The sequence below is a fragment of the Parasteatoda tepidariorum genome, chromosome 3 (genome assembly GCF_982258835.1).
Source record: "Parasteatoda tepidariorum strain Cologne lab strain chromosome 3, Ptep-v5.0, whole genome shotgun sequence".
NCBI lineage: Eukaryota > Metazoa > Arthropoda > Arachnida > Araneae > Theridiidae > Parasteatoda > Parasteatoda tepidariorum.
The window spans coordinates 95,100,738-95,123,157 of NC_141757.1; the positions used below are offsets into that span (position 1 = coordinate 95,100,738).

General features: G+C 29.3%; 1 protein-coding gene across 1 annotated transcript in view; it reads right to left on the minus strand.

Annotated features, from left to right (window-relative positions):
• LOC107451400 (uncharacterized) overlaps positions 1-22,420 on the minus strand; it is an 84,388-nt gene that overhangs the window by 22,091 nt on the left and 39,877 nt on the right. Inside the window, exons 2-7 of the mRNA XM_016067475.4 lie at positions 15,353-15,407; positions 12,232-12,524; positions 6,687-7,031; positions 5,587-5,686; positions 3,094-3,245; positions 125-310 (exon numbers count right to left, since the gene is read on the minus strand). Coding sequence (XP_015922961.1) covers positions 125-310; positions 3,094-3,245; positions 5,587-5,686; positions 6,687-7,031; positions 12,232-12,524; positions 15,353-15,407 — 1,131 coding nt within the window. The remainder of the gene's footprint in view (positions 1-124; positions 311-3,093; positions 3,246-5,586; positions 5,687-6,686; positions 7,032-12,231; positions 12,525-15,352; positions 15,408-22,420) is intronic.

Consider the following 22,420-nt stretch of genomic DNA (forward strand, 5'->3'; position numbering starts at 1 on the left):
ATAATATTTTTTAAATTTTTCAATCAAAAACTATAAAGTAATCAAATTTTAGCAAAAGTTTCAAAGCATCCTATATAACTCAACACTCTAAAATTTCCTAACTTTAGACTTTATCTTTTCCTACCTTTGCAGGTTGGAAAATGAGAAGACCATGAAACTTTTCCAGATATTTCTTCACAAGTAATTGAACTGGAGCCTTCCAGAATGTTATTCGGAGAGCATGAGAATGAACATACACTGCCCAAAATATTGCCATGGGAACAACTAACAGCGATGCCATTTTGAGCAGGAACCTCTTTACACCTTCCAACTAGAATAAAAAATATAGTAAAGATATATATATTTATTTTCAAGATGGCCAATAGAAAATGAGCTTAAAAAAATATACAAAAATAAACTAAATAAGTAAATAAAATAGTAAATTTGAGACAATTTTGAATGTAGATATAAGTTTAGCTGAAAGATTCAAAAAAGAAACAAGACACAGAAAAACATTTTTTGAGTTACTGCTGCTTATTTCAAAATAAAATAAAGAATAGCTATTTTCAAGAGAGTTCTAAGAAAGAACAAATTTCATAATAAAATTTGGGTTTCATTGGCAGAAAAGTTATAAATGAGCTCCTTAACAATTAGAAATCTCTAAGAGTCTACCTCATAATATTTCAGGCACAAGAAAAAAAAACAGGATAAAGCTTTTTTTGTGTATTTTTTTACTGTAAATATCTTGTCTTTATCTTAAAATAATCTATAATGTGATATAACAGTTAATTTTATTATTCATGAATCTTTTTCTTTAATTTTAATTTACGATTGAAAGACTGAAATTGATTATAATTCAGCTAATAAAAAAGCAAGTTTTGAAACAAAAACAATAACTTTCCAGAAAGACTTTATTTTCTTTACGTAAATAAAATCAAGATATAAAAAATAAATTAAAGTTCTGTAATTAATGTCTCTTAAACCATATGCACCATGAGAACGAAGCCTAAACTACTATTCTCTTCAAAGTTTATTGAAACAAGTGAATAAAGCAATTAAACATTTAAATTAATAAGAAAAATTAATAAATTTTTTAATTAGATTTTCATCAAAAATTTTCTTTTTGAGAACTCCCAGGGTATTTCAAGTCACTTTTAAATCCCTGAGATTTCTATATTTTCTATGATGGGCAATTCCATGATAACAAAACAACAACATAACAATTAATATATATACAGTAGAACTCCAATTATCCGAATCAATTGGGACCGGACCCCATTCGGATAATTGGATTTTTTTTTTTAAAAAATGCTTATTTTAAATAATTACTGTATGTATAGTGGAATTGAGGGTAAAAGACCTGTTTTTAAGGAAAGAGATCTTTTTATGAATAATGTGTACATACCTTGCAGTAAATGAAAGTTATTACATGCTAAGCATCTCAGTTAAAGTAAGCTGTTTAACTGTCATTATCCGTTTTCGGGCAGCTAAGTCGCGCATCCGTTTGACAGTGAAAAGTTGCATATGGTCACACTCAGGTTGGTGCTCCATCCACTTCAATGCAGTTTCAAGGCCAGCAAATGCTTCATTAGCTGACGGCCCTGTCTCTTCCTCAATTTCAGCATTAGGGTCATCTTCTTCATCGACACTTTCCTCCATCACACTTTCAATAAGTTCATCATCATTTAAAATTTGAAATCCACAGTCTGATGAATCACATGTCATCCACTATCCTATATCTTCAGCACTGACATCTGAACATCCAGGAATTTTCAAAAATATGTTTCTGAATTCCTCAAGAGATACGGCATCCTCATCTTCTGTGTCTTCATTTTTTTTTCCTTAACTTCTTTTTCCCTTTTCTCTTTTTCCTTTTCTTCCTTAGTTGATCTGCCTTTTAACTTGTTCCATGCACGTCTTAATGAGACGTCTTTAACCAAATTCCAAGCTTCCGCAACCATGTACACGCAATCATTCAAATTTATCTTTTTGTGGTTATCCAACACACCTTCTTCATCCTATCCCTCTACTAAAAGCTTCCTTAAAAGTTGTCTTCGGTAAAGCGCCTGACAAGCGTCAATTGGCACAAGCAAGCTGACCAGGAGGTCTAGCGCTCACATTTCTTTGTCAACAAACAACATTCCTAAGATAACATTTCTCAACTAACATCCTTATTCATACGGTCTCCCATGTGCTCTTTTGTCAGTGGATTCCCCCTCCTTTGTTACTCCTTTTATGTATCTTTGTCCTATCCTGTAAACTTTCTCTGCATAAATCTTTACTTGGCTTTACAAACATTTTATTTTATTCAAATAAAAAAAGAAAGAAAAAAAGAGAAACTTATCTTTTTACTATATTTCTATAAGAATTCTGAAAGCGATTCGGATAGTTGGAGTTCAGATAATTGAAGTTCTACTGTGTATATATATATATATATATATATATATATATATATATATATATATATATATATATATATATATATATATATATATATATATATATATATATATATATATATATATTTAATAGCAGGCCTCAAATAAATTTTTTTTTTAGTTTTATTACCTATTATAGACTCAAAATCAAAAATTTAAGCTTTTAGTATTTTGAAATAATAATAAATAAAAAATAATCCTTAACATTTCAATATAGTTTGCATCTGTAACATAAGTCAGCCCATTTCCAGTCAACTTTCAAGTCAATGTTTCCAATTAATTTGAGCATTACATATACTGTTTTTTTTTTTAAATATTATATATATATATATATATATATATATATATATATATATATATATATATATATATATATATATATATATATATATATATATATATATATATATATAAATGAAAAAAAAATTAAAAATAAGAAAACCTACCAATCATCCATGAAAAACTAGGTCATTTCTTTTTATAAAAAAAGCATGCTTACAAGTCAATTAAGGTACAGCATATATTTAACAAATTAGAGAACTAAAGAGTCTCATAGTAATCTTCAAACGACGCAACATTGAAAGAATACAAGAAAGTACTAGCATATCTAAACTGCTCCATGCAATTACCACAGAGCATAGTAAATATATGCAATTTTTCTTTAAAATATGCTTACCAACAACAGCTATTGAATAATGGCAAGAATAAATTTGTCCCTCCTTTTTCCAAACAATGAGATGCACAGGATAAGTACCTTCATTTAGTTCACTTCCAGGACGAGGCCCAGAAACAACAGCAATATTCAATCTGCCTTTACTGCGTGCTAAACTGTCACAAAAATATATCAACGTTGTTTTAACGACAGTTCAAACATCGATATAACAGAAAACATAGCAGAATAGCAAGAATAGAAAATAGAGTTGTAAACAAGAGCGACTATAACAAAGCAGGGTTACCATGGTTACAGCGTAAAAAAATGGATGTTTCAGCGTGGTTACAGTGTAGAAAAGAGTTTTGTATGAAGCATTCACAAAATGAAATTCATTAATAAACTTAGAAACCGTTTTTGTTGCATTTAAAACAGTTGTATTCAGAAAGGAATCTGATTGGCTAATTTTAAAAGGCCATTCTCACTTGATGTGATTTTTCCGAATGCAAAAGAGAACCTGATTGGTTATATTCTTGAGAGTATATTTCTTTTTGGCCAATTTAATTCTTATTCGCAGGCACGGTTTCCAGCAGATCACCGAAGTCAAGCATCACTAGCTGCGGTCAGTGCGCGGGTGGGTGACCCCTTGGATCAGTCTGAGTAGGGACCGAGGTTCTGCGGTATTGGTCCTCGTTAAACTGTTCTACCGTAAAGTGCTCGACTTCGCGTACAGGTCGTCGGGCTACCGAAGCGGGGGTTCCATCCCCTCTCTAGAGGATCAAAATTGTGTTATTGTTAGTGTTGTAAATTTACGTCGCACTAGAACTGCACCATGGGCTATTGGCGACGGGGTCAAAATTGTGATGGCATGTCTCCGGATCGTCCTCAGGGATGTCTCCCAGACCGTCGCCAATAGCCCATTGCGCAGCTCTAGTGCGACGTAAATTAACAACAACATTGTTTGATTCGGTTGTTAAAATCGAATTAGAGTTAACACAAATCACACGCACGTTTTTCACAAATGAATATATTTCAAAAATCAGGTTCTGATTCACATTCAGTGAGAATGGACAATGATGGGATATTAGCGACAGTCGGGTATTCATTCTTAATATAACCAATTCTACGTTGCGCCACTTTCTAAAATGAAATAAAGTTATTCTTTTTTCCAAAGAGTTCCAAAATGATCTGATCCTAAGGAGACAGTTCCTAGTGGATACTGAAGTCAAACATCGCTGGCAGTGTTCTGTGAGTGGGTGGGTGATCACTTTGATCAGCTTCTGAAGGAACCAGGAATGCGCCATATTGGTTCTCGTTTAACTGTAAAGTGCTTGTACTTTTAAGGAGGAAGCCATACTTTCTTCAGAGGATCAGAATTATTATGACATATCTTCGGATCATCCTCAAGGATGTTTCTCAAACCGTCACCAACAGCACTTTGAGTTTAATGCAAATGAAGTACTAACTGCTAGTTTAAAAGTTTTTGATCTGCTTCGATTCTTCCGTTAAGAATACGGCTTGATCAGGTCCATTCATAAACTTTTCGGTCTATTATTATTCTACCCATTCATAATCCTTTCGATCTGCCTGTCGTGGCACTTATGCATTAAATTATGTGATCGGAGCAAGTTTATTCGTAACGGTTGGTGATGAAATGAAGATAATACTGACGACTGCACACTTTAACGGCTTTTTGAGAAATAAGATTTTATAGCGTTTACAATTTCATAGAATCTTAAAGCTTATTCTACAGCCATATCGATCACTGTATAGCACTAGTTAGGGAAATATGGATGACAACAATAAACTATTTATCAGTTTCTTCACTGCGGTATCTAAAAATTTGCGGTATCTCAATTTTTAAAAAAAGCCATCATAAAAAGATTAATTAATAATGCTCAGTGTCTTGAGAAGAATTAATATCTTTGCATCCTAAATTGCCAAAAAAAATTTTTAAAAAAAGCAACCTGAAGGGAAAATAAACAAACTGTAAGGTTTGTATTTTTTATTTTATTTTTTTTAATAAAAAGAAACACGACTTTTTAAAATAAGTAGAAATATTATAGAAAAAAAATTCAAAAAATCTCATGCCAGTGTGCTCATAGATGCGGTTTAAAATACTTTATTTAATCAACTATTATAAAGTGCATTTCTCATTCAATACCTTTATTTTTCGTAAGTGTATTTTTATACGAAATGTTTTTAAATATTTTCGAAGAAAATTGATTTTATATAAGATCAGATGTTTCTCAATCTATACAAAATACATGTATATGCATACGAGACTATGAAAACATGTTTTATAGTTGAGTCGTCGAATGAATAAGAGCCTACATCAGTTATATTGTCCCAAACATTAAAAATGAACGACAATACGTCAGGTAAAGTGATCAAACGTTGTTATAAACTAACTCTGAAGCGAAAAAAGGGGGAGGACGATTCTTACAAATTAAAAGTATTGAATATATCAAATCAAAAATTGTAACACAGTTAATAAGGAGTAAAAAAGATACCACTTACTCGGAGCAAATAGAAACTGGCGGAACAGGAATTTTTGCCATTGTCTGCCTTGGAGGTACTTGAACAGAAATGTTCGTTGGACACTGAATGCAATCAAGTGCTGAAAATTTCGTCAGAATAGATGTAAAAGAAACTTGTATTTTTCATAATTACAAATATACGATATGAAATATATGAAAATTAAAACTAGAAGTAATGTTAAAAAAGTAGCACAACTACAATTTAGGTAAAACCTTAAACATAACTAATAAATTTGAAAATTTTTAAATCACCGGATCTCAAGTAATAGTTTGGTTAGTAAAATAATTTTCACTCATCGATCACATGCACTTTTGATTTCATTTTAAGAATAATTGTCTCCAAAAAATTTTATTTTTTTCAGCATCTTCTACATCGATCTATCTTTATCTTGTTCGTAAACAATTTAACACTTTAAAGTTAAACATTTCAACATGGACTCGATAACGAATTATTATTTTCTATAAAGAATTTTCTCTTTGGGTCGATCACATACATCTATGATTAGAACCCAAGAGTTTTTATAATATTTCTTTGAAATACTAAAAAGTAAAACAAAGTAGTATTTTTCAAATAAAGGTGTTTTTGAACTTCATACAAAATAATGATGGCTCCATTAATACATGTCAAAAAATTGAAATTATTTATAAACTTAACTTTTATTTGAAATCAAACAATCGCAAACAATCGTAAACTAATTTGACTTTTAACGGTTACTTCATGCCATAGCATCTACAAAGCATATGTTTGCAAGTCAATATTTACAGGTTTTATCGAGAAATATTTTAAAATAAATTTTAAAAAAATACGAATTAAAGCCTTATTTAAAGCATATTAGCTGTATAATAAGCGTCGTCTTCTCAGTGCCAAAACGATGTCTTGGCACTCATATAATGATGTTGCTTATTTTTAATGTAAAAATAGATGTATATGTTATAGCAAGCTTTAAAATTCCGTGTTTTAGGTGCTTTAATTTTGATTCCGATTCTAATCTTGATAAAAAAAAATTCATCATTTATTTTCTCCACTGTTTTGAAATTTCTTAGTTAAAAAATTTATGTTTATAACAGTTTAATTCTTACCATTATTTGTTCTCACAGGTATAAATATTTTTTCAGGTGAATGAAAAGTAACCCATGAGTCATTTTCACCAAGTCTTAACGTACTGGGTCCACGAACTCTTTGAGGTGCAAAACTTAGTGCGTCTCGCCCAAATACTAAAGCCCTCATTGGTACACGAATCCTTCCCTTCATTTTCTGGTTCGGCATTTCAGAAATACCCTGGATGGCAGAACGCGAATTGTTTTCTTTCAATGGAGCATCACTTGCGGCGCCAAAATCACGAGAAGCAGTGTGATTCTGATCTAAGTTATGCTTATGAGAACCATGGCGCAGATGATGGAATAATTCTTTTTTCGGTGAGCTACCTGAAATAAAGAGAAATTACGTATCAACAATTGGATTAAAAGTATTGCATCGAATAATTTAGCTTAAAAATGTGCAATAGATGTGCACTAGACGTTCACTTGATGTATAGCGATCAATGGATACGAAATGGATATTCATTGAATTTCTTATTGAATGTTATGTACAAATGTTGTAAGCCGGAGATAAAAGCTGCATTGAAAAAGGTATACTTTTTCAACGCTTTTTTAAAATTTTAAACAAAACCGAATGTCCTGTGTCTTTTGCTTTTAACTCTTAAGTCAGTGTTAAACTGGAACAAATTTGTAAATCTTGATGTATCACGGAAGATTTCACATATATGTTTTTTAATACTCCTGAAATATAAATTTTAGATAAAATGACCCTCAATCACGAAAGCTTTTTATCAGCAGTCTGCCATGTAAATCATTGTGATTTTACTATAATATACAATTGTGACTATATCATTCAAAATTCATTCCAGCCATTCAGACGTTTACTTTTCACTGTGTACGGAGACAGTTTTCAAATTAGTTAAATTCGTCTATCATTAAAGCTTTTGTAATAAGGCTTTAGTAAAGTCGCAAACAAAGCATACAAATTCTCAGTCTTAAAACTCATAACATTGAGATATTTATGAACTATTTGCACGAATTTTATTTTTACAAGTATTTCATGTTTTATTTAGTTGAATGAATTAGGTTGCATTTGTTATGCTCAATGCTGCATTTAATGGCTTAAACGCAACTTAGCAATATTTCTTAAAAAAGTTTAGAGAAACTCAAATAAATAAACAAAAAAATAGCGACCGTGAATTTACGTTTATGTTAGCTAACTCATACTAACATAAGCAAACAGCGAATTGTTGAAGCGAGCCACTTTAAGTAATTTAATATTTTGTATTCGATAGATCGTAATATAGTATTTGACGAATAATTATTTCACCATAAAAATATATTATACACAAAGAAGAAAAATTTAAGCATGATTATATGCACCAAATTCAAATTTCAGTAGTTTTTGTCGTGTCAAAGCAAATTACGCATAAAAGTTGACAGTGACAAACATTTTTTTTTAAAAATAGCTGAGTTTTAATAAATAAAATATATCCTATTTAACTAAACAGCTTAAAAAGTTCCATTCTGATCGACTCAACGAACTCTAGGTGTGGAAAAGTCGCCTGCCTTAACAAGGCAACAATTAGAATAATGCATCTGGCTGAATCAAATAAAGTAATTAAACCAAATGATTTTTTAGATCTTACCATGCGAAAAAGATGTTCTCGCACTCGTGTAAATAGTCATTGTTTGCAGACGTAGAATGTATGCAAATTTTAGAATTTAAAGCTTTCTATCTCTTTATCTCTTTTTTTTTTCTTTGTATTGACATAGGCACGAAAATAGTTCTTTATTCTCACGAGTAAAACTTCGTGAATTTTTACTTCTGTTTCAACAATAATTAGATTATAAAGAATCCTTTAAATGTCACATTGAAAGGGCATTTTAAATATAACTTCATTACACTACTGCTATCTATGCGAATGGACAAGTGTAAGTACTATTTTTTTCGTATTTAAATAGCTTATTAATATTATGTGCGTTTTTGTTTGCATATAAAACAGATCTGTAATATCTGGTGGGAACATTTCCTGTTTGCCCACGGGCATGCTGTTAAATAAGTTGAATTCATTTGTTTAATGAATAAATAAGTTAATAAATAAATTCATTTGTTTAATGAATAAATAAGTTAATAAATAAATTCATTTATTAAATAAATAAAATAAAATAAAAAATTTAACAATAGAGAAAAAAAAAACTTTCCTTTAGTTGGTGTAATCAAATCGATCAAGTGGTAGAACGATGCATATTATCATACAACTATTTTGCAGAAAATATATTTTCTCACGTCAATAACGTATTGTTTATTAAAATAAACTTGTTTGTAAAATTAAAAAAACTAAGATGATTGCTAAAATAAGTTTCAAGAAGAAGAAAAAAAAACATTTGAGTTATGCTGTTGAAATAATCCAAACGTGAACAAGCTTTTTACAAAAATCGAAAAAAAATCGTATTGTAATCAAATCCAAACTTTTATAAATGTATGTATACCCTTAATTCATAAGTTTTCTACAATTGCTTTGGGTTTAAAATTTCATAGCACGATACTGCGCCCAACACAAAATGTATTATGTTCTCACTATGTTATCAAAATCAAACGGTATATTTTACAAAATCTGCAGCAAAAAAAAAGGTCTTTACCCGAGAGAGGAGTACTCAAGAGCAGACTCGTATTTAGCCGAAAAAGATAAACTCTCTGAAGTGCATAATAGTTAAAATTTGTATAGCTGGGCTAAAAACTATGTTTGATAGAAAAACAAAACGAAGGAAACAGGGAAACAAACATAATGGAAAGAAGTGAATCGGAGATAAACGAATTAGTTATAACACGCATTTATGTTTTAATAAAGACAAATCTCTCTAGGGATATCCTTCTATCCTTTTTATTTCTATTAAATTGTTATGTTGTTAAATTATCGTCGTTATTTACTCCTATGCTGCACTAACTCCCACACACACACACATATATATATATATATATATTTCTCTTACACGGCACCAAAAAAAAGCCTCATTACAACTCCTCGAATGGCAACGTCAGAAAATCGACCAATGATTGCTGGTAAAAATGTCACATGGCAAATCTAAATGAGGTGGCTCAACACATAGCGCTTTTAAAAACGGAAACAATAACCAGAGTGAGCATTATCAGGTTGTTCAATTCAGATTCATGCCCTAAAAACATGATAATATTTAATTTAAACTCAATTAGGAATTAATTAATTAATTGAAGTGAGAATGCTTTAAAAGGCCGCTGTTGAATTGATATTTTTCTACTGGGAGCTACCTAAACGTCTAAGTGTTTGTATTGAACTCATTGAATTTTTTTATATTTCGCGTTTATTTATGCATTGAATTTTCACGCTATAAAATGCAGAATATTAGTGGAGCTGCTAGGGCTTTTAAACGTAATGAAAGAAAACGTGTTCGAAGAGCCTAAGAAAGTGTTGAGGAATGTTATGGAAGACGTAGATTGCAGAGATCAGGTGCAACTGTTCAAGATGTAACAGTAGATGTCGAAGAGTATAATATTGGCTCAATGACGGAACAATGTAGTTATTGTAATGCTTACTTCTGGGCCAAAGAAAGAAATTCTTCTGGCAAATATACGAAACAAGTTTTTAGTCACGGACAACTTTATGTTGGCCTGTCAAGAGTTAAGTCTTTCAGTAATTGCTCCAAGATGCCAAATCTATAATTGTGTTTTCAAAGAAATTCTAAATGCTTAGTGTTAATTTCTTAGAGCTTTGCAGAAAAAAATGTTTTTTGGAAAAAATTAAATTGAAACTTCTATTGGCAGTAGGCAAGGGGAACTGCCAAAATCAAAACTCCCCGATTAGAAATGCAGCATGGCGACCTCCACGTGGTATTTTTCGGGTAATGCTAACAGCCATGCATTTTAATTTATTGTACGTAAAACATCCTTATTTTGTTCTAAAATGTTATGTACTTTATCACAAATGTTAATTAATATAGAAATTGATTTCAGTAATGCTGATCACCAAAAAATATTTCATTTGGCGATAAAACAAATTTTTGTGTTCTTGAAAATGAAAGAGTTTTTGAGGGTTATTGTCTCACAAGGAAAAGTTAAGGTTTAAAGTTTATATTTTTAAACAAAAAATTTTTTTTCTAAAACTTTCAGAATTTCTAGCATTAACTAATTTATTATACACATTTAGTTGAATTTAGGTGAGTAACTGCAATATTTGATAATTTATTTTGCTAATATGTTTCTCATTTAGCTAATGTTTTGATTTTTTCACCATGTACAATCTAAATAGCTAATATACTTTTTTAAAAGCCAATAAGAACATTGATAGAATTCTTCTACATAAGTACAATACTATGTCTTTGATGATAAAATACTATGTCTTTGTGCTAGAACATTGTGTTCATTGGCGAGCGAGCGCAGCGAGCCATGGTTCACGTCGTGAACCAAATAGGATTGCGTAGCGATTCTCGGGGGTTAGAGAGCGTAAGCGAGCAGAGGGCGAAGCCTCCTAGTATATATATATATATATATATATATATATATATATATATATATATATATATATATATATATATATATATATATATATATATATATATATATATATATATATATATATATATATATATATATATATAGATAGATAGATAGATAGATAGATAGATAGATAGATAGATAGATATAAAATGAGTTTCGACCAATGCTTACGTGTGTCATCACCCAGAGAAATCATTCACAAGGAGTTGCTATTTTAATACCCAAAAGTAAATTGAACATACGTGTGCTACGTAATTTAAAGCAAAGTTTCTTAAGCCATGGCTCCCGATAGCGATTGAGCTGCAACAGGCATCACAAAATTTTAATATTTTTGATATTTCTTTAATGTATAAAATTAATTTTAAAATTACCAAATATTTTTATAGAATGTGTCTGAAAATAGATAAAGATAAGGATATACAGACAGAGAAAAAACGAAATGATACTATGCATTTTTTTTATTGTATTATATTTTTAAGTTTGCTATTCAAATTAAAATTTTCGAATAATTCTATATGTTTGATGTTTTAAATTTAAAAAAATATGTTAATATATAATTACATGTTTTAAAATTAAAAATTAAAGCCGTAAAACTGCAATAGTATATTACAGTAAAAGTAAAGAAACTGGCAGTTTCTCTCGTTTGTCAGATTTGAGCAATGCTTATGGGATTCCCAAAAATTTTCGCATTATTATGGGACCCCATTCCGAAAAGTTTAAATAAATTCTTGTTTAAAGCAATAAACAACGTAAATAAAACACAAATTAAGTAAAGAAGTAGACAAAATGGATCAACCAGATCTTTTGTTTAACTTGTCCATTTCTGTACTTTATTTATGTTGTTCTTTACTTCTGGTTTTAAAATTTAATGATTTTTTTGGTTACCGTATTTAATTGGGGAACTACTAAAGAAAAAGGTAATTCTCGCCCTATATTTATAATTCAGTATGATCAATAATCATATACCTCCCTGTTGATAAATGGTTGTTTGCTTAGAAAATATGAATTCTCTTATTCTTTTTTGTTTCCTTATAAGTTCAAGAAGATACTGACCTCTAGACGTGAGATATTTTCTCGTATCTTCATCATAATCCATTACGATAGAGGAGGCCCGGATTAAACCATCTGCATGTGGATCTCGGGATTTTGTCAGCTCTGGCATTAATATTCTTACTTCCGCTTTTACTTGTCCAGATGATGCGTGGCCGTTTTTATGACTGGTAGAATTCGTATTTATGATAGGTACAATTGAGGCCTCTATTCGTCCTTTGGATTTTTGAGCTGCGGTAGCATTTTTATCTTTAGCATGGTGAGAGCCAACAATGCTTTGAAACTTACCATTTGTTCTAGAAAAAAAATGGTGAATATAGTTAAGGTGTGTAATGAAAATGATTTGTTCCTTTTGTGATGGAATGTATGAAATTCATGCAATATGATGCAATGATGCATCATATTGATGGAATCTAAGCAATAATGATATTCATATTGCATGGTATAGAGAAATTCATATTTTTTACAAGTTCTAGATTATATATTCTTGAATAATAATAAATCTTAAAATCAGTCACACATTAAATATACAGGGTGTTTCGTGGTCATTGCCCCTAATATATATTTTAAGAACACGTGAAAAAAACAAAGCAGAAAAATATGCACACTCGTAAATTTTAAAAAAAGAATCAAATGCTCAAAAAATTAAAACTTAATCGAAATCTGTAGAATCAAAGGTGAGAAAGAACGGATTAAAAACATCAAAACGATTAAGATATTGCCTGATGAAACTTGGAGATGTTTAGTTTTATCTGGAAATAAAACATGTTTCGATATTTCCATTACTTAATTCTTATATTTGGTGAGGATTCTAAGAATACACATGCATTAAGAGCGGTCATAACTGAGCATTAGGAACGTAGGGTTGATCGTTCAAGTAAAAGGCTAAAAACGGAAGTAAAAAAAAATAACACAAAATATATTTATTATCAGTATTATCACTGATAATAAATATTATCAGTATCAGTTTTATTATGAACAGAGAATAAAATAAATTTATAAATCTAATATTAGGAGCTATTTTTTTCAAAAAATATTTTTTAATAATGTGGAAATTCTCTTTTTAATTTTCTATTTCTAATCGACGCCACATCTCGACGCCAGCCGATCCATCGTATGATATTAAATTAATATCTAAATTGTCACATCAAATATATGCAGTTGTAAATAGATGTTGTTGACAGCTTGTTCGTGTTTTGCTGAGGTCTTTAGTGCTTGAAAATTCTGGTACTAAAGACAGCGTTCGATAGAAATAAAGAAGTGACTGAATTATATTTGCCTGTCGCGTCCATAAGTTCTTGTTGAAATTTGATATTGAAGTTAGCATTGTTGCAGTGAATAGCCTTGTTGTAAAATGATATACTAACTTTTTCAATGTAATTAATTTCTCTTTTTAAAGACTTAATAAGTATGTTATATGTACGGAACAGATTAAAAAAATTTAATTGTGAGAATATTTCATTACAACCCTTTATTAAGGTGAAGTAAACTATGCATGACTACCATTACTTATTATCAATTATAACATGCATTAAATCAAACGAAATTTCTCAAATAGACACATTACAATTAAGAAGAAAAAAGTGATAGCTACTGATAATAACTTAAGTCCTTAAAAGAAAGGTAAAAATGAAACATTCTTAGAACCACTTTAACTTTTCCGGATAAGTGGAAGCTCTAATTTCAAATGAAACAAAATTAATAATATTATAGAGAAACAGTAATGATAAGAACTTAAGTAAGATTAATTAACAAAATAAAAAAAATAAGTGAATAAAAATAAAAACTTTGAAAGACGTTTTATTTCCAGATTTGATTTTCCGCCTTTTCACATTTTTCATACAAAACTTAACTTTGTTTCCCCCAAAAAAATTCACGTTAAATAAAAATACCGTGTAATCATTAATTAAATTGAATATTTATTTATATTTAATTTTTAAAAAGAAGTATTTTGAAATTGTTTTTAGTAGTAGCATAGAAAAAGCTAAAAATAACAATATTACAAGGGTGCCCTGGGAGAAATTAGTAACACTTCAAAAGTCGCATGTTATTTTAAAGATAAATTTGAAGTGTAAAAAAGTGCATCGTTTATCAAGAGCCACTTCCTGTGGAGATTTATTTTCCGAAACTTGTTTTAACGACATCGTAAAAACTTATCAGTACTTCGGGGAATAGATACGTGAAATATTTTTTTTAAGTTTTCACTGATAACTTTTCTTTAAGTAATGCAATTTAAAATTGACAACTAAATTTTTTATGCAAATCACGAAATATTACCTGCTAATGTATTTATCTAATGATATAAATCTGCTTAACAAATGCTTTTATTATATTTATTCCTTTATTTTAAGTTTAGAGAAAACTGGTGAGAATGACAACGGGTGGTTAGAGTGCGAGCTGGTCAGGAATTTGTATCTACCAGCCATAGCTGGGATTTGAACCCGGTTCGTCTCGTTGGGAGAACAAAAGTTGAGTTAATTATTAACTGATTAAGCTCTTGAAATATAAAAATTTAACTTTATGATTTCATAAAATGTATATTTAACAATATTTCTGCTTAAAATAGATACTGAAACGAAAAAAAATAGATAAGCATTTAGTATTGATATCAAAGGCAAGAAAAAAGGAGGCATTCTAATAATTTTGAGAATTCGCAGCCTAAGTTTACTTAGTTGATTCACTTAATGTGTTCTAACTATAAGAAAATTTTTGATTCGTTTCTTTTCTCTAAAATTTATAATATTAGCAAATCATCGTTTGCTACACTGCAAAAAAAATTCCGGATCAAGTTACAGTAAAACGTACTCAGAGTTCATTTTACTGGAACATATAGTGAAACAAAAATTTTATATACTGTAATTTTTACTGCAATATATACAATAAAACCACTGAATCACATTTGTAAAACTACTGTATAATATTTTACAGTACAAAAGGGATTTTACAGCAAAATGGATTTAACAAATGATGCACCCGAAATGCCATTACTTTATACCGCAATTTGATCCAGAATTTTTCACCGTCTATTCGTAAGTCGTAATTCTTTTAAAACGTTAGACTTATTAAGTCTAGTTTTACTCAAACTTAAGATACCTAGGGTTTCTAACAATGAAATAGTACTCACTCTTGACCTTGTGAATCACTGGAAAGCTGTACTTGTTCTGTCAACTTTAGTTGAACTGAAACGAAAAGAAAGTAAAATTTTTTAATTTTTTACCACAGAATCTTTTCATTTTTATTTGAATCATTTTAAGACCCTTGCTAGAGCTAAACATTCCATTGAATCTAACATCTAGAATAAAGAAATGCTTGCATTTTTAAAAGTGTATGATTTTTTTTAAAAAAAACTAGAAATAATTTGAATTAATAAAAGCTTTTTCTAAAAAAACACTTTTAACGTTTTGAAAATCATATTCATTTGAAAAATTACGTAGGGCGATCAAAAGATCAATCGGTTCTTGTTTGTGGTATTGATCGGCCAACACGAGTCTCATTTTTCAGAAAAGGCAAGTTCTGAAAGGCAACACAGAGCAGTGAAAAAAGTTATGTTGTATAGATGACGAAATATTTGGTGAGGAGTTAAACTAAAGTTCTTTAGGGTCATGTAGCTAACAAATTTTATTTACTTTTTAGCTGTTATAGTTTAATTAATTTACTTTTTGTTTATTTGTTTACGAACAACTCATGTTTTCCTGCGCATTAGTATCATTTTTGGTTTCATTGTTGAAATATTTCGTTAAAAAATCAATTACAGTTCTATACTTAAATAATTAAGATCATTACAGTTCTGTACTTAATGTAACTAGTTTACCTCTATTACAAAAATGATGTCAACGATACTCCATAATTTTTTACAGTGCGGAAATTACCTTGAGAAAAATAACTCAGCAATGAGCAGCTTTCCAACCCACGTGGGAAAAAAAAGAAATATTTTTTATGATTTATTTTGTTAAAACATTTATTTTAACACTTCATAACTGCAATGTTCTTATACTTTCATTAATATAACATTATTTACGGAGCTATTTATTTCATTATGCTAAACATTAAGGACAAAATTAATATCTGAAATTCTAAGAATATGAATTAATACTAAAAAAAAATTATAATGAAAATCTAAGAAGTACTGAAAAATCTTAAATTAACAATATCTTTTTTTTAAAAAATACATAACATAACTAACTATATAAACATAACTCGCATTTAAAAGCAAATTATTATTATTATGGAAGTCAAATAGATTTAAATATTCTGTCAAAAACTAAAGTTAAAAAAATGAAAACCCCTATTTATTAAAAAAAAGAAAAATTCTTAATTTCCTTAAACTTCAAAGATCTTATTTGTTTAACTTGAAACTATCCTTTAGTAAAACTTTCTTTCAGATAGATCGTTACAATATTAGGGGGGGGGGAACTTAACTTTTAACTAAATAAAGGATTTATAATTATTGCGTAAAGGGAGATACATAAAATTACCGATTTCAGAATCAATTTAGTAGAATGATTTCGGTTGGTACACTGTAAAAAATGCGGTGTCCGAATTTGGTTTTAAAATATTATGGGTTACTTCAAGTAAATACTGAATTGAGCGTTCATACAAACTTTAAAAGAAGTAGTTAAGTAATAACTTCGATAAATGAGAGAGCCTAAATCAGCGATAAATGCTGTTACTCCATTCATAAATTATTTAACCAATTTTGGTGTACGTTAAGAAACCGTCAGACGATAGCGGTAGATTGCTTATAATTTAGCACGAGATGGAGGAAGTTAGTTTTTGATTCGCGCGATGGTGAACATTCAAACTAAACTATTATAAAAGGCATGTATGTTTTTAGATATGAATAAAATAATGCATAATAAAGCTAATTCTATTCTCATTAGAAGATTTACAAAACTCTGTCAATTGTATTAAATAATTTAAATAATTAATTTTTATCCGCATCGGTTTTATTAAACCTAGTTCGAATTCATACTAATATTCTTTCCCTGCTGTATATATGCTTAATTAACAAACTAATTTTATTTTAAGTAATATTATACTCATCGCAAATAATGCTGCACCGTAAAAATAGCTTTATCCACTCTTATGTGTATCATATCTCACTGTAATTATAAATTTTAGTGTTACTGAATAATAAAAATTTGGTTACTTTGCACCAAGTGCTGTAAAAGTATGTTTTGGGTGCTTCACTGCACCTGAAACTATTCTTGGTTTTTTGTGAAATTAAGCATTTGAATTCAAGAGCAGCTTCACTAGTGCACTTGGTGTAAAGTAGTTGTCTAAATTTCTGATGTTGTGATTTACTAAAATTTTTTATATTTTAATAATATAGTATCCCCTGGAAATGTCTTAATTTTAAATGCATTAAATAATTTTCATGAGTCGGCACATGCGCTTAAAAATAAATATTCGAATACTATAAAATATATGCAATTATGTAGCGATATAAACAATTTATTATTTTTGTACGTCTTATACATTTTAATAATGCCATAATCTCATCATATTTTATTAGTAACTTTCACACCAGTAGTTGCTTAAACCAAAAATTATCAAAAGCATAATCGCATTACACGATTAGATTTCATAATAAGTATCATGACTTACTCGAACAAATATAATTAGAAGGAAAACATTATCACGATCATCCGAATCTGGGAAAAATGAATATATATCATCTAAGGTCACGGACAGACAATTAATAAAAACAATGGATCCAAATAGGTATTATTTCTAATTTACATAATAACAAAACATCCCATGGGGTAATTGTAGATAAATACGTTTTTTCGTTACCAGTTGTATTCAACAATTATTTCCGTGCATTCTCTAATGATAAATGATTGGTATCCTTCATAAGAATTCAGCGGGAGACAACTAAACTCCACCTACTCCAATAATTTAAACAAGCGAGCGCGACACTGATAAACATGTTAAAAGGGAAAAGAATTTCAAAATTAAGCCTACGCGAATGTTATAGAGGGATATTAAGTAAAATAGTTTAATTATCTTTATCGCTGTAGTTTTGTTTCTACTTTTGTAATTAACCTCAATGTTTGGAAGAAGTATTTTTCTGAATTCTTATCTTTGCATCAGAGTTATTTTACTTTTCATGTAATATTACACGATAACCAACGATGTAATTTATGAGAAATATGTTTTATCACATACGTTTTTAAAAGCATATTGCACGGACACTAATGACATATTTTGTTTTAAACGTTATATTTTTGTTTAAACAATTATATTACAAGAATGATTCAGCTTATAGTGAGGTTATTATGGAGAAATATTTCGAAATGTCAAATAACGAGAGCGACTTAAATATTTAAATACAAATGAAAGATTTGGGTGAAAAAACGCATTAATGATATTTATTCTTTTAATTAATAATATTTTCTTTTAATCTTATAAAAAAAAGTTTTAAAAACATATTGATTAATATATTGATTTATCTTCCAAGTCTTTCATAAAACGCTCTTTTCCAAAAAAATTAATAATTGTTCCGAAATTCAATAAAATATTTAAATTTAATTAAATTAAATATTAATAAATCCAGTCATCTGAATATTGAACGAAACGAAGTAAAAAATGGATCATTTTCCATAGTGTATTTTGTTTCATTTTATATTTTATAAACGGCGTTAAATAGCCGGAGCAATTCTGCGTTAACGACTTTTCATGTCCAATTCAGTACTTTAATTTTTAACCCAACCCAGAAATCAAGGTAACTCCTGGATCAAGCATTGGCCTTCGTAGCCAAACTATAGCCTTCGTAGAGGACTTTTTGATGGAACTAACCAGCATTTGAGTTACATGGAGAGGAAAACTACGAAAACCTTCCATGGTTAACCTGATGGCAAGGAGACTTTAACCCATACTGTAATGTGGTTAGTGCATACCATTTTCGGAATTCATATCGACCAGCCATCGCTGGGATTTGAACCCGGATCACCTCATTGGGTAGCGAGTGCTCTATCCCTTGAGCCACCACGGCATTCCAAAATGTATTTTATGACCGTCGTTGTACAATCTTGCCAATTTCGAGTTAACGGATACCAATATTCAACTCCGTAGCTCTGTAATTTTGAACTTAATCTAGAAGACAAGGGAACTCCTGGGTCAAGTATTTGAGACCAACTTGCCTAATACAATTGTTATACAAAACTATGGTTGCAAAACAAAATTTTAAACGATTAGAAGAAAGTAATAAAAGTGCTAATAAAATTAAATTTAAGAAATAAATAAAATAAAACTAAACTCAAATTAACATTAAGTCGAATTCTTATGTACCTCAAGTCCTTACTAAACCATCAATTTTTTATTTTATAGATTTTGGTTTTAATCATCCATTTAGTTCTGAACTTAGTAATTGAATATAGCTTAAAAAAACATTTTGGAACATTTTCTCCTTAGAGTCATTTCACCAAAAGTCAAAATTTTTCCTTACAAAATTTGTCTTATTTGTTGGTGAATTTAAATTTGCCACTTTTATGAAGTCAAATAATTGCTCTTCTTAAAAACATCACGATTACACAATAATAATAAAAATCATAAAATGTTAATGAAAATACATTCATATACGAGTATTATATAATTGTTTAATGGCATAACTGAACGGAATGGTATGGCAAATTTGTTATTTAATTGAATCCTATAATATTTCCTTGGATGTCTGAGTTCATCTTTCCGAAATAATAATTATTTTCTAGATTATATCAAATATATATTTTTTTTACCAAATTCCTTTCTGTAACTGAAATTTATACACTTTATTATATTTAATGAGATTCATATAAGAAAATTAGATTCATATCACATAACATTTAAAATTACGATGATGCCATTATACCTCATTATAAGATAGTAACTTAGATTAAAGAGAATATCAATTCAGGTCATACCTCAGAAAGAAATGACAAAAAAATACAATCGTTAAAAAATAATTGCATTTTTTAAACATTTTCTTACATAATTAACTATTAATTGAAAGATAACTGCGCTTAGAACCACAACGTTCTCAATGCTGTAATTAAGGTCGGCATCTGTACCTACTTGACACCTCTGCAGAAACAAAACAAAAAAAGTTATGGACTTAGTGGGAAAGCAAGATGAATGGATGTTCCTTGAGAAAGAAAGAAAAAAACTAAATCGGATCGGTCATGTGGTGTTTATCTTCTTATACCAAATATCTAATCGAAGGTGGCATTTTTGTGATAGAGCAGATGTTTCAGACACAGATTATCGCATTCGGAAAAAAATGAGGTTTCTAAGATTTAACCATAGAAAATACTAAGCAATATTTTCTTATACAACACCCAACTTATTTTTGATTTTCTCTGCCTTTATTGCAATTAAAAAAAGAATATTACACAGGAAACATAAAGTATGAGAAAGCTTACACTGTAAATAATACCGAATCAAATTACGGTAAAAAGTACCAGCAGTCAGGGTGCAGGTACTTTTTGCACGAAGAAAAGAATTTTAGTAAAATTAACGAGCTGAGCTGAATGGTAATAACATTTCTATTAAAAAAATATGATTCTGGCTAATGGATTTAAAATATGTAGTATTGAAACAACCATTCATTTGGTGATTTTACAGGAAAGTCTGTTTTTCAAAATTATAATTCTTACTGTCACACATTTAGTAAAAATGCAAATACAAGCAAATTTAATCGTATGCATGGTTTTATTCCAGGCTTTATGCTATCGTGGTATTAATTAACGAAATTATCAAATGTTACCTCTTTTATCAGACTTTATTACACATTAAAAAACCATATTTTACTGTTAGTTTTACCAAAAACGTTACCAAAGCGCTGCGGTAAGAATTACCGAGCTTACTGGTATTCCCGTAGACCCAGAAACACGGTCAGTTTTACCATGTTTTGATAGTTTTGACCATATTTTTTTCTCATTTAAATTTATAATCCATCTGTATAATCCATTTTTTCTGGAACGTGTTACGGAACAAAATATCTGATGAACGGTAATAATTGCAGTAATAATTTTTCGAAAATCACCAAAACAAATAAATATATCAAAATAAATAAATATTGTTATGAAAATTTCGGTGTAATATTTCATGGTAAAAATGGATTTTATAGATGACGCACACAAAGTTCCGGTACTTTATACCGTAATTTGATCCTAAATATTTCACAGTGTAGGGCAGTGGCTTTTACTAACAACACAACAGATAAAAACATTTGAAGCATTTATAGATTTTTTAATATGAAATTAAGTTCTTTAACTGGTAAATTTCATGAAAAATTTAAATAGGATTGTTAAACAAATTCAATAATGAAGTAAATGGTGATTAAATTTAAAATGTTTTTTTTATATTTAAAAAATAATTTAAGCTCCTACTTATATACAAAAAATATGCAATTTAATCTACACAATTTTAAATAAAAAATTGAAAATATGCAATTTAAATTTTTACAAATCCATAACCAATATCTGTTTTTAAATCAAACTGGTTTTTTCCCCACCATCAATTACACTTTTCTTTCCAGAATTTATGATTTTATTCTCTTTAAACAATGGGTTTGGGTACGATTACTAGGCACATTTAGTGCAACAAAAACAAATTTTTTATTTACTTTTTTTTTTAAAAAAATTTATTTTTTATAGCATAAAGCAGATGTTATAACAAGTAAAATAAAGCGCTATCATTTTCCTTTTAGAGATGCAACAGTCCGAGAAAGTCATTTCTTTTATAAGGATTCCTTGCGGCAAAGTAATAAGAAAATCAAAACAATCTGTTCGCGGGGTGTAATGCTCTTTTTACCACTTCTTTCCAAAACTAGACTGTGATATCGAACCTTACAGAAGCCCCACTTTCAAAGATAAAAATCAAAGGCGGCATAAAAAACCATTTAACCGCCAAAGTCAATGCTACCTCTTTCCAAGAAATACGAAGAATGCGCAAAAAAAGCCGAAAACAAAAAATTTAAAACTCAAGCATAAGTACTTGTTCCGAATCGTTAGAGCTACTATATGGTTTTGGCTCCACAACCGAAGTTTTTGTTATGCACGGTAGCTATTAAGCCTCACAGACATTCTCCACAAATATCTTTATATGTATTATTATATGTATCTATTATGCTTTACTCTTTAACCTATATTATTGTTCTGCTCGATATTCTAAAGTTTTGCATATCTGTTTCTTATAAAGCTCCGCATTG